The sequence below is a fragment of the Malaclemys terrapin genome, chromosome 4 (genome assembly GCF_027887155.1).
Source record: "Malaclemys terrapin pileata isolate rMalTer1 chromosome 4, rMalTer1.hap1, whole genome shotgun sequence".
NCBI classification, from domain to species: domain Eukaryota; kingdom Metazoa; phylum Chordata; order Testudines; family Emydidae; genus Malaclemys; species Malaclemys terrapin.
In genome coordinates, this window is record NC_071508.1 from 31,800,185 (window position 1) to 31,814,214 (window position 14,030).

General features: G+C 52.8%; 1 protein-coding gene across 1 annotated transcript in view; it reads left to right on the forward strand.

Annotated features, from left to right (window-relative positions):
• Positions 1-14,030, forward strand: part of LOC128837206 (MLX-interacting protein-like) — a 31,192-nt gene that overhangs the window by 10,556 nt on the left and 6,606 nt on the right. The window contains 7 exon segments of the mRNA XM_054028177.1: positions 6,258-6,364; positions 6,795-6,877; positions 9,081-9,194; positions 9,936-9,977; positions 11,330-11,492; positions 11,871-11,966; positions 13,941-13,978. Coding sequence (XP_053884152.1) covers positions 6,258-6,364; positions 6,795-6,877; positions 9,081-9,194; positions 9,936-9,977; positions 11,330-11,492; positions 11,871-11,966; positions 13,941-13,978 — 643 coding nt within the window.

Sequence of the window (14,030 nt, forward strand, 5' to 3'; positions counted from 1 at the left end):
GTATGTTCTTATGCACAATATTTTAAAATTCAGCATATATTATTTGTTAAAATAACACAATCTAGTTTCAGTTATTTTGGTAATCTATTTCAATTATTTTGGTAATTTATTTCAAAATACCTGTCAGTAAGTAAGATTCAAGAAATGTTTTTTGACAAATAGATTCCTTACTAGGCATATTAATACAGAACTCTGAGTAATAAGTCATTTAAACTACAATACAGAAATGTATTTCCTGCACCCCTCAGAAGCAGTGCAAAGGCTTGGGGGAGGCAGGGGTAACGGAGGAGCTGAGGGAGAGGGAAGTAATTGCTGGGAAGGAGCCTGGGAGTGAACCTGGATGGTTGTTGGCTGTGGGTGGGAGAAGTATGGAACAGGGTTTTTTTGAGGGGAAAGGATTGTTAGGGAGCCTCCCCAGGCAGACCCTGGCTGACCCCCCTAGTCTCCCCCATTCAGTCAGGCACATCTTCCCCTGTCCCCATGTGGCCCTGCACCTCCACTCCCATTCAGCTCCTGGCTCAATGTTGTCACCCCACTAGCTTCTATGCCCCCATCCCAATCTATTCCTCCACTAGCCCACCTGCATCCCAATCTGTGTGATCCCCAGCAGCCCTGTGTGCCCCGCTCAGTCTGTCCCCCCATATCCCATGCCTCCTCACCTGGCCCTGCGGGCAGGGTGCTGTGAGGAAGGCAGCCTCTGCCTTGTCCCTCTCTGTGGCGGGTTGCTCCAGCATGAGTCAGCTGACCTCTCTTCTGGTGCCATATCAGCCCCTGGTGGGTGAAGGGTGTAATTGCAGCTTTCCTTCGCCTCCCCATCAGAATCAATGATTCTGTGGGGAAAAATAATCTGTGGGGGACATTAATTCTGTGCTTGCGCTTTCCCTTAGGAATATGCATAGTGCCTTTAAAACTGTAGCCTCTATCAGTTTCACTCCTGTCTCCATCCCACCTCTCAAAAACATTTTGGTTTTGTCTTAATCAAAGAGGAAGAGATCTAGTACAATAGAAATTACAGTGTTTAAAAGCTACACTATCCCAACCTTTAAAAAATAGTATTAGCTTGGTTTTAAAGTTTTGCCTAAATGAAATGCCCAATATATAAAAAACCCCAACAGAACAAAAACGTCTCTAAAGGCAGTTTAAAAAGATGGGACATAGGTCTGTTAATAGGCTCATTATTTGTAAATTGTAAAGAAAACTCCAGATTCCAGTGTATATATAAAACCTCTCCACTAAGGATTTTTAGGCTGGTTGGTGCCTAAAATTTGTTGCTCAGGGATGTGAAAAATTCACACTCTTGAGGGCTTCTGTATGCTTAAAACACTGCAGTGGCAAAGCTGTTGCGTGTCAATGAAGATGCTACCTACACCAACAGGGAGAGGTTCTCCCTGTTGATGTAGGTACTCTGCCTTTTCAAGAGGCAGTAGCTAGGAATTCTCTGATTGACCTAGCACTGTCTACACCAGGGATTAGATCGATTTAACTTCGTTACTCAGGGATGTGGATTTTTCACACTCCTGAGCGACATAGTTATTCCAATAATATTTATTATTATCACAGGTTCTTCCCTTCAGGCAGCTACACAGCCGATTGTTTTTGAGTATGGGATTCATGAGACACACAACAGATACAGATAAATGCTTTATTTAACATCCAAATAAGTCCATTCACTAATATAACCAAACAACATGAAGCTCCAAACAGAGAGTTAGCTTTTAGGATTATAAACAAACTCATATTTTCCTAAAATGGAGGAAAACAAAGATTGAAGGAATCATGGAGCACATCAGAGAACAGGTCCTGTTCTAGTTGACACCATTTTGGGAAGCCAATGTACCCAAGGGCTTAGGGACGGGGTAGTCAATAGGCAGACCGTGGGCCAAATCTGGACTGCCAGACATTTATGAATGGACCCCAAAATATTTTTCTTTACTTATTATTATCATTATTGTTATTAGAAGAACAGGAGTACTTGTGGCACCTTAGAGACTAACAAATTTATTAGAGCATAAGCTTTCGTGGACTACAGCCCACTTCTTCGGATGCATATATATATGCATATATGCATCCGAAGAAGTGGGCTGTAGTCCACGAAAGCTTATGCTCTAATAAATTTGTTAGTCTCTAAGGTGCCACAAGTACTCCTGTTCTTCTTTTTGCGGATACAGACTAACACGGCTGTTACTCTGAAACTTGTCATTATTGTTGTTATTTTTTCTGGAGTCTGGATCCTGACTATGCCTTGACCAACAAATTTGGACCTTGACAAAAAATAATTGACTACCGCTGGCTTAGGGTAAATCTTTAGATCTTTATACCCTTACGTTATATAACCCACACGGATCCATGGCCATATGTGACCATTTCCATTACCATAATAAACGTAAACCTGCCTTTGGTCCAGGTGTGGTGTTCCAGGTGACCATAATTAGGCTTCTGATGACTGACCCATTATGCCGCTTAACATCATTATAATATAACTTTTAAGCAATATAGCAAACATTCAGGACAGGGTTGTAGGTCAACAATCTGTACATGCGTTTTGCCACGATATTGTTAACCACTGTGACACCAGCCTTTACTTGAGACCTCACATGACATTCTTTGGTGAATCGGAACGTACATATCAGATGCAGGAGATTTTTGTAACACCTGTGTACTCCCTTTGTGCCCCATGCCCGTTGGCATGAAGAGGTTCATAGATCACATCTCCCCTCTTACATTGATGCAGTAGGGTCAGCCACTGTTGGTTCAGAAGCCTCTTGCCTGGACAATGAGTTTGCCACTATAATATCACTATTTATTATCCCACATCTATATTAAGACTGGACTTGTCTTTTAGACTGGGGTATAGGCTAGGTAATGATGGATTCCACTTCCAAGGGATCTGATGGAATTTGACCCTCCTACCCAATGCCCAAAACGAGGGACTTTGACTGTTCGTTAGCACAAGTTTTGTTAGCACGATTCCCAAGTGGTTTTTATTATCTGACACCCTCTCCGACTGCTCCCTGTGCTCCTCTCTCTTTCTTGTTCTTCTGCACTGCGAATCCTTCCCTCCACTCTTCTTGCTCTCTGCTGGGATCTAGCAAATGTGTCTTCCTTGGAGGTTTGCCAGGTGTTCAGCACTGATAACCGCTCTTTCTGCGAGGGCCGTGCAGTGCCAGGTGCTTGGAGAACAAAGAAAAACAATTCAAAACCAGGGCATTGATCAAACTGGGATCCAAAATACAGTTTCTATTGCTTTCTTGTGTTCTGCTGCTTCAGTAAAAATGCCTGCCATGCAATGTGTTTGCCTTTATCGTACAGTGCAGCCACCTTGAACCACATCACACTGGGGAGGAGATGGGGTTGCCCCAGTCCACCAAGGAGGGAGCATCAAGCAGCACCGGAAAGAGAGTGGGGACTGGCATGTTTGGGCCATGGATGTGGGATTCAATATTTCAGGACATAAACCCTTGTTAGCTTCAACTTTGTGGTGCTCATGCCATTTTGAGCATGTCAGGAATAAAAGCCAAGCAGGCAGAGAACTAAGGACACTGGCCAGGGATGGACATATCTGTCCTCCCGCAGAGCATTGTCTGCCCAACATGACAGTACCCAGCCAGTACCTGGATCAGAGTTGTTTACATCCCCCTATAGAGCCGGAACCTAGACAGATTATTGTAACACAGCACACAACCCTTAATGGCTGGATCTCAGCATCCCCAGCACTGGCTCTCCCTGAGTTTTTGGTTCACTGTTTGTTGTGCCAAAGAGATCTTGGCTGTCTGGGGGAATCTTCTGGGGGTCCGTGATTGACTGGGTGCCTCTTGATGGCATGGGCAAACAATCCAGCATACAGGGGTTCCGCAGTGGGCACCCTGCCAAAAATCCAGTCCAGCCCCTCACTGTAAGCGCATGTCCTGGGAGGTCTTGGCTTTACAATTCTGCCGGAGCTTGTGGTGCTGGGTCTCATCCCAAGAGTGCCCCTTCTCCTTCATTTGCTTCATTTCATAGCCACTCCTAAATCTGCGTTATGGTGATTCTTGGGTAGATGGAACTGGACATGCTCTCCATCCCATAAAAGTCCCGGATCTCTGGATGGCACCACACGGATCTATGGGGTGGTGTATGGGGTGAGCGGGCGTGTCTGGTGGGGGATACTAACCTGCTCTGTACGGGATGTACAGAAGTATAGAGCATGGCTTGCTATAGGGATTGGGGGATGTGAACTTGCCATGAGCTGTGATCACAAAGGTGCATATTTGAGTGTATGCTGGTATTTAACCCAGAGTGTGCGTGTGTGACATATGGTCAAGATGTTCCTGGAGCAGTGGAGGGCATACAAATCATAGCGTTTAAAGCCAGAAGGGACCATTAGATCATGTGAAGTAATGCATTATGGGAAGGCTATCTGATCAGTGTAGATAATCCAAAATTGGGATGCATTCACACAAACCTTACAGCTCATTCCGGAATAGAGTTATGTCACTTCCAAAGCAGGGCTCTCCAGGGTCAGTCCAGGAAATGTGTGGCAGTGAAATGTGAGCACTGAAGGACGATTTTGATTCTTTTCGTCTTCATCAGCTGCTCCATATCAAGTGGCAGGGCAAGATTAACAATAAGGAGATTATTGCTGTACCGTCGCCATCAGCACAGGTTCAGACTCATTGGCTTTCTTGATACAGATATATTACTAGGATGGAAGACCAACAAATTATTAAGTGTGTTTACCAAGGTATGTCACTACATGGCCAGCAATCACATGGACACCAAAAGGTTTGGTGGCGCAGGAAGACCTCTGATGATGGACACAGACTGAACATCCAGCCAGACTGTCTTATGGACCTAGCTAGAGACTGAGCCAGGTGGCATGCAATTTGCCTTTGTGGCTTACCCTGATGATGTGGATGATGATAACTTCCAGCACAGGATAAGACACCAGATAACATTGAAAAAAGAACTTGTGTGTTTGGATGCAAGGCAGTCTGTGCCAAAAAAACTAGATCCACCAAAGAAACGTCCCCATGTGGAGAAGCCCTGAGAGTCTTTTCATTTCTTAATACCCTGCATCTCCTAGATCAGGGGTTCTCAAACTGGGGGTCAGGACCCCTCAGGGGGTTGCGAGGTCATTACCTGGCGGGTTGCGAGCTGTCAACCTCCACCCCAAACCCCGCCTGCCTCCAGCATTTATAATGGTGTTAAATATTTTAAAAAGGGTGTTTAATTTATTAGGGGGGTCGCACTCAGAGGCTTGCAATGTGAAAGGGATCACTAGTAAAAAAGTTTGAGACCCACTGTCCTAGGGCATGACTTCACTGCACAGTTAGCACTTGGTGATAGGCACCCAGGTTGGCCTAGGTGTCAACGTCCTCACTGCAAAGCCCAACCATGTCTTCACTGTTTCTGCACTTGCCTGTGTATGTCAGATTGAGTAACCCCTGGTTCTTTGTGCTGTGACACTCAAATTCTTTCCAAGTCCGTTGTGTCAATTGCAGCAGAATTTGTCTGTCTTTGTGGGGAATTGTGGGAAGGCATTGGAGGACTATCGGCACTCAAATGATTTAGCCTGCATCCTCACTGCAAAGTGGATGGGTTCCAGCCCAAGTTAAACCAGAGCCTGGGTTCTAACCTATTCCCATAGTTGGACCAGCTAGCCTGAGCTTGAAGCATCTCCAAACCCAGGTCAGAGGTTTTCCTGTGTGTGGATGGGGGGGAAATCGGGCTCTGTGCGGGATCCATGGGGTGGTGTATGGGATGAGCGGGGCTGTCTGGTGGGGGATACTGACCTGCTCTGTACAGGATCCATGGGGTGGTGTATGTGGTGAGTGGGGGTATCTGGTGGGGGATACTGACCTGCTCTTTACAGGATCCATGGGGTGAGTGGGGGTGTCTGGTGGGGCAGGATACTGACCTGCTCTGTACGGGATCCATGGGGTGGTGTATGGGGTGAACGGGAGTGCCTGGTGAGGCAGGATACTGACCTCCTCTGTATTGGATCCATGGGGTGGCGTATGCGGTGAGTGGGGGTGTCTGGTGGGGAAGGTGACTGACCTGCTCTGTACAGGATCCATGGGGTGGTGTATGGGGTGAGCGTGGGTGCCTGGTGGGGCGGGATACTGACTTGCTCTGTACAGGATTCCTGTCCCTTCTCCATCTCTGTTCTCTTCTGTCATTGGCTGGCTCCTCCCATTAGGCTCTGTTCTTCCCTGCCCACGTCCCCCTCTCTCTGGACCTGCATCATTAAAGGATTTTGTTCCTTATGTTTTTCATAGTGGGAAAATTGTGTCCCCCAAATGGAAAACGTTCAAAGGCCTGAAGCTGCTGCCGCGTGACAAAATCCGGCTCAATAATGCCATTTGGAGAGCGTGGTACCTGCAGTGTGAGTGGTGGCTGGGGCTGCCCAGGGGCACATGGGGCTCTGGAGTCTCCCCAGAGTGGGCACAGCGCAGGCAGTGGCAGGGTGAGCTGACCAAGCAGAGTAGCCATCATACCAGAGGGGCTGCTTAGTCACTAGGGCTCTGTGCTGAGTGGGCGAGGCAACGTCACTTTCAGGGCAGCAAGAACTTGCTTCACTAGACAGCACCACTCAAGGAGCTTTCAGTCACTGCCCCACCCTAGAGGGGAAGGCCCCATGTCCCATTCCCCCACCCCCACCCCCCCGCCCCGAGACAGACAGTGTCCCTGCCCTGGGGCCAGAGCCGAGCGGGGAAAGGCCCTATGTCCCATTGCATAATCCTCATGGGAGTGCTTCCTAGTCAGTGGCAGAGGAGGCTATAGCAAAGGCAGCTGTTGTTTCTTATCCCCTGCAGATGTGGAAAGGAGAAAGAACCCTGTGTGCAATTTTGTGACGCCGTTGGAGTGCAGTGTCGGGGATGACCACCGCAAACCGGAGGTGAGCACATGGGGGTGAGGGGCACTGCAAGGGACTCCTCTCCTGCAAGAGATTTTATTGCACCAGTGACACAGATTACTTCATAGCTCCTCCTTGCCTCCTCTCCCCTGAGGGTTGCCCCTCACTTACCCTTCCCCTCCCCTCCCAAGAGGACTCTGACCCACTAGTCCTGGGGTCATCTCTCCGCTCCTCTCCCCCATATGGGGTCCTCATAAGGGCTTTCTGATATTTTTCCATCCAAACTGCCTTTGGCAAAAGATGGGTTTTCCACCAAACAGAATTTTCCACAAACACTGTCTGCTTTGCAGTGAAATTCTGATTTTTCATTGGAAAACGGAATGCCACAAAATTGAAATGTGATTTGGCAGTGCTGCCGCGGTGCCTTGTAGGAATTGGTCCTGCTTTGAGCAGGGGCTGGACAAGATGACCTCCTGAGGTCCCTTCCAACCCTGATATTCTATGATTCTAATTGTCCCTCAGTCTCCACCACTGACTGGACTCTCCAGCTGGATTACATCTTCCATGATGTATAGGGCTACCATATGTCCGGATTTTCCCGGACATGTCCGGCTTTTCGATCTATAAATAGCCGTCTGGGGGGGATTTCTAAAAATCTAAAAATGTCTGGGATTTCCTCCCGGTCGGCTATTTATAGATCGAAAAGCAGCACTGCTCGGCAGCCAAAGCCCCTTCTCGGCTCCCCCCATCCCCTGCAGCCTTAGCACGCCTCCGGCCCCGCAGCTGTCTTCCCCCTCCTCCCCTCCCCTGAACGCTTCGCCCCCCTGCTCCTCCCCCTCCCCTGCTTTCCGCGAATCAGATCTTCGCGGGAAGTCTGAAAAGAAGCAGGGGCAGGTGGGCAGCAGCAGGTAAGCTGGGGCGGGGGGGACGCGAGGAGGAGGGCTCCGGGGAGGCGTGGCCCAGTTTGGCCCCGGCCGAGCGGCTTTGGCCCTGGCCTGCCCCAGTGGCTCTGGCCCGGCCTGGCTCAGGCCCTGGAGCACTGGCCCCAGTTTCGTCCAAGCGCGCCGGCCCCGACCGCAGTGGCTCCAGCCCGGCTCGGGCCCCAGGGCGACGGCCCCGGCCGAGCACCTCCAGCCCGGCCCCAAGCCCCACGACTCCGGCCGGAGCGCAGCCCAATCCCTGGGCTCTTGTTAAAGCTGGCCCTGGTCGGGGGAGTGGAAGGGGGCGGTTGGATGGGTCGGGACTTCGGGGGGGGGGGCTGCCAGGGGGGCAGGGGTGTGGAGAGGGGTCGAGGCAGGCAGGGAGCAGAGGGGGTTGGATGGGTCAGGAGTTCTGGGGGTCCTGTCAGTGGGCGGGGAGCAGTTGGATAGGGCATGGGAGTCCCAGGGGTCTGTCTGGGGGTGGGGGTGTGGGTGAGGGTTGGGGCAGTCAGGGGCAGGGCCGGCTCCAGGCATCAGCCTGGCAAGCAGGTGCTTGGGGCGGCCGCTCCGGAGAGGGGCGACACGTCCAGGTATTCGGCGGCAATTCGGCGGACGGTCCCTCACTTCCGCTGGGAGAAAAGGACCTCCTGCCGAATTGCTGCTGCAGATCGCGATCGCGGCTTTTTTTTTTTTGGCTGCTTGGGGCGGCCAAAACCCTGGAGCCGGCCCTGGTCAGGGGACAGGTAGGGTCCTAGGGGGGCAGTTAGTGGCAGGGGTCCCAGGAGGGGGCAGTCAGGGGACAAGGAGCGGGGGGGGGGGTTGGGGGTTCTGAGGGGGGCAGTCAGGGGGTGGGATGTGGGAGGGAGCGGATGGGGGTGGGGCAGGGCAGGGGTGGGGCTAGAGTGGGGTTGCTCCCCCCCGTGTCCTCTTTTTTGATTGTGCAAATATGGTAACCCTAATGCATCATGGGAGTTGTGATTTGGTTTCCTGATATCCCAAGTCTCCTCTCTGGGCTGTGCTCCCCAGTGGGACTACATCTCCCATGATGCATCATGGTCAGGGATGCCCATAGTGCAGAGCCTCCCTTTGCCAAGAGGGGAGATTTTGGTGCTCATGGGAAATGTAGTCCAACCAGGAAGGCCAGCTCATAGGGGGGAATGGGATCATGAGGTAATCAAACGAGGCTCTCATGAAGCACAGCTGTAGCATTTATTAATTGAAATATTTCATTTTTTAGCTGAGATTTTTTGTTTTTTTAATTTCTGCTGAAAAATCTGAATTTTCTTGGAAACTCCCCCTCACCCCCATTTTCCAATTGGCTCTAGCCCCACCCTGCCCTTGCCTTGCAGGCCGTGATCATGGAAGGGAAGTACTGGAAGCGCCAGATCGGAGTGGTCATTCGGGAGTATCACAAGTGGCGGATGTACTTCTGTACACGGGTAAGACCCCACCACCGCTACCACCCCTGCATCTCTGGAGCCCTCCCCCTGCTCTGAACAGTGCCCCGCTCTGCTAGCAGGCCCAGAGGCCACTGTCCTGTATGCCAGAGCAGGTACAGCCCAGGCAGCAGTAGATGCTGTGGCCCCCAGACTGGCTTTGTATTCAGCCTCTCTGCTGCCACTGCCATCTAGGGGCAAGTTGGCAGCAGTGGGGGCTGGGTTCTGTGATGTGCCCATCAGGAGTAAAACTAAGCACCCCTCCCCTCACCCCCGAGGTGTAAAACTTTGAGATCTCTATGCCAAGGAAGGAGCAGGCTTCAGGTAGAGAGAAACTGCCATTACTGCCCTGCAGTCTAGTGGTGACTCAATGCCCAACCCTGGGCTTCCTTGGAATCCGTACTCCATCCATCCATCAGTCCCTTCCCCCCTCCCTCCATCACTGGACAGCTGGCTGTCATCTCTGCCAGCAGCCACCCCTGCCTGCCCACAGCCCTCTGTAGATCTCCCCAGCTGCTATAATGCTAAGTTGGTGGGACATGCCTCCCCCACGATTCCCCCACTTCCCTCTCAAATCACCCAAATTTATCTCAGTGATTGAGAAAGCAAAGTCTGGCTCAGTGAAATCCCAGCCTGCTGGGGATGAGGAGTGAATGGGCAACAGCCGCCAGAAGACATGATGCCCTGGACTGGTGGGCAAGGACCATGTGTTGGTTTTAAAGCTCCTGTTTGTTTAATGTTTAGGTCCAGAAGAAGAAAGATAAACCTGAGCCTTTATCCACCCAGGTACAGATTCCTTGCTCTGTCCCTACAGCTTGCAGCACCTCCTGCTGGTAGAGGCTGGAACTGGAGTAGCCCAGAGTTCCCCCCATTCCCAGCACTCCTGCCCCACTCCCTACAGTGCCCCCTGCTGGGAGAAGCTGGGACTGAGGTAGCTGGGAGCTCCCCCAACAGCCAGAGTTCCTGACCCTGTCTTGGTACATGGCATTGGCTGCGGAGCTAGGTGGGGGACCACCTGGGCCGTGGCCTAGCCACGAGTGGCACTGCAACCTGGTGCATCAAAATCAGATTTGGAGGTGGTGGATGGACAGGTTCATAGGCCAGGGAGGTCAGGCTGGTGGAGCAGGGGGGTGGGGGGGAGCATGTGAGAAGGGAAGAGGAGGGGCAGGTAGCAGGGGGGCCAAATCTATGCTGCTGTCCCCTTCCACTTTAAATGGCACTCCAGAGCCCCTGCGTAAGATGCATCTGCACCTCTGTTCCCCCTCTGTGGTCCTGCAAGGGCACCCACTCTCAGCTGCACTCTTCTCAAACACCACCTCTCTTGAGTGGAGACCCACATCTTTCTCGCCCTGCCTGGGGCATTTTCAGGCTGCGCAGTCCCCTGACTGTGCTGTGAAATCCCACAGCAAAGCAGATTGTCTAAACAGGCCAGCATCTGTGCTGGGCATTCTCATCAGAGACTAATAACAATGACATTGCTAGCAGTTACAAGTGATCACGTGGTTTTTCTGAGCAGGCACTTTTATTCTTAAGGTAAAAGCATTACAGAGAAAACACGGAAACAATAACACAAGCTACACACTGGTAATAAGCTTACCAGAGATCACCTCAACTCCAGCAAGGGCTCAGGCCAGTGATCAGTCCTCCCAATCTCACCCGGGGATATTTCTATGGTCACCAGTTCATAGCAGCTGTCACTCAGAACTAGCTCCCCCAGGAGTTAGGGAGTCCCTCCTTTAGCCGCTTTGAAGAGGGTGTGAATAGGTCTCAGCCAGGCAATGGGTTTCTCCCCAAGGCGCTGCTTCAAAACGGTAACTCCACTAACTTGCATCCCCCCCTTCCCAAGTATTTCCTAGGAAACCCACTTAACTAAAAGATCAGTCTAGTCTAGCCCATTGCTTTAGAGAGTACTTTGAAGCACGTGCCACTTCCCAGGGTTTGCATTAGTCCTGTCTCCCCCTTAAAGGAGTTACATCCTTCCACAGTAATCCGGACACAGCTTTAATATACAGCGACCTCCCAAGACACTTCACCTTAACTCAGGAGGGTTTGTTCAGAGTGCTGCCAATTATTGTCCCGTCTGTCACAGGATCTGGGTCACCAGTTATCTCTCTCTGTCCCCCTCCCCACCTGGGCAGGAAGCGGCTCATGCCATCCAGGGCGAGGGACTGAGCAGTGAGGCCAAGGGCAGCTGCCCCATGGAGCTCGACCTGGACACCCTGGACAGCCTCATCTCTGACCTGGCCGACACCATCTTCTACAGCCGCAACCCGTATGGGGGGCCCAACCCCCGCAGTCTTGGTGAGCACTGGTCAGAGTCCCTAACACAGGGGATTCCCCTATCCATGCCCCATAGGCATTCCCCTCTTCAGGTCTCAGCCCCTTTTCCCCATCTCTCCCCTTCTCTCGTTTGCATCCCCTGCCCCCCAAGTGCTAAAAGGGGGCGGTCCTGAGCTCTGACCCCCTTGTATCCCCCAAGCATTCCTGTCTACGGATCTCTGCCCTTCTCTATCTAGGGGTGTGAATGGGCCCCCCTAGAATCCTCGTTCCCTGCCTGGCAGTCTGGTACCTGAGGGGAGTGAGGTGGGTGGGGCAGGGCTCTGCTTGGGGCAGGGCTCTGCTTTGGGCGGGATGGGAGCGGCTGGTGCTGTGTCTGACTCCCATCACCATGTCGTCCAGCTCACCAATTCAACGCGGACATGATTCAGCCCACCCTGACCCAGCTGCACCCTAACTTCGGAGAGGATTTCATGGACACCCTGGACCCCATTCACGGTAACTTTCAGTGGCCATGGTGCACGGATCCCATCTGGGGTGAGGTGGGCGATCCTGGCGCACAGGGGCGGTGGGGAGGTTTCCAAACACCATGCTGCCTGGCAATAGAGGGAATCAGCCAGGTGTCCCCTCCCGACCGCCCTGGATCAGGCCAGGGGTGTCCCCTCCTGACCACCCTGGGTCAGGCCAGGGGTGTCCCCTCCCCTGCTGCCCTGGGTCAGACCAGTGGTCTCCTCTCCACACCATGCTGGGGCACACTGTTAATCTGTTGCTGGGGGGAATTGGAAATCCCCATGGGCAGATTGTGTAGCTGAGTGCTGCTCATGGCATGGCCTGTGGCCGACCCACTGCTAGCTCAGCCGGCTGCAGAGACTGCTTTTCCTCACAGACCCAGGCCTCTGCCAGATGCTTGCTGAGTCACCCGCTACAGGCCAGGCAGAGATACCGCGGTGGGGAGAGCTGCCCAGTATCTCACCTGAACCCCGCCCATGGCGGGGCAGGGCACTGTGCTCTCTACAGACTGGCCCCTACGGAGGAAGCTTAAACACTATTCACTGCCCTGAAAAAGATGCCCCCTGCTCTCTGTGCCCCAGGGCAGCTATCCTAGCATGGGGCCTCTCCCCTCTAGGGGGTGCCGAGTCTGAGCCAGCCCCAGGGCAGGGCACGGGCTAGCTCAGAAGGATGGGGAATGGGACACACGGGCCCTTTCCCCTCTAGGAGACGCCGGCTCCAATCCAGCCCCAGGGCAGAGGATTGGCAAGCTCAGGGTGTGTGGAATGGGGTTTGGCCCTGCAGGCCTGGCATTGTCTGACGGGCCCATCAAAGGGAAGTGGTGAAGTGACTGTGGACAGAGAGCTGCCCCTGCAGCATGGGACATACAAACAGAACTTCCTGCTGCAGGGCCTTGGCAGGAAACTGAGGCTGTACGCCAAGGACCCTTATCTCAGTCTCTCTCTGTCTATCTTCCCCGCTCCTCGCTTGGACCCAACAGACAGCCTGGCCAGCTCTCCCCTGGGGGCCGCCAGCCCCAGCCTCCAGCTGCTCAGCTGTGCCTCCTCTGTCACCTCTAGCTCCTCTGACTCCCTGAAACTCCTCCTGTCTGTTGCTCATGTAGCCGCTGCCAAGAAAGATACAGAGTGGGCCCCCACGTTTGTTCGTCCTGCTGCTGCGCGTGGGGCTGGCCCAGATGCTGCCCAGGCTAGCTGGATGGCCAGGCCCCAACTACCAACATCACTGATGCCAAGGGGCAGCTGGCTAAGACTACGGGTCCCAGCATGGACCCAGTGAAGTGTCTCAGGTCAAATTGGAGCAGTGCATCTGGGATATGTAGTGTCTTCAGGCCACCTCCCCATTTTCAAGATGAGGTCATTGGAACAGTGGGCCACCATTTCATCAAGGGGTTTGCCCATATGCCCAGAACTACCATGCACACACCAAACCAACCCACAGCTTTCACCCTAGTCACTGCTGCTATGGCCCCAGCCACTGCGCACCAGGGAATCCTGCATACCCTTCAGCCACACAGCTCTGCCAGCGCCCCTCAATCCCGACCCACAGTCCCCTGCTAGCCCAGACCTGAGCTCCCCCCCATAGTTCTGCCAGTGCCCCATAATCCTGACACACAGCCCGCTGCTAGCCTAGCCCTGAGTCGTCGTCCCCTAGTTCTGCCAGTGCCCCTCAATCCTGACCCGCAGTCCCCCTTTGCGATCTGAGACCTGGGATCCTCCCCAGCCTCCAGCTCTGCCGATGCCCCTCAATCCTGACCCACAGCCCCTCTGCAATCCCAGCTCTGGGGTCCCCCAGGTCTGAGCTCTGAAGCTGCCATTTGTACCAAGTGTTGTGATGTAATCGTGATCATTCCTATTATGATTATTCTGTTCTGATTTATCCAGGTCCTTTGCATTTTCTTTCTTTCTCTTCCCCCTGTCCTCATCTCTCCACCTCCTTTCAGCCTTTCTCTCTTTCCCTTCACAGATTTCTTTTCTGCCTGTCGCCCCCAGCCTGTGACCCAGGTGAGTAGCAAGTAGCAGCTGCCCTCTGACTGCTCAGCAATGCCCCTGCCCT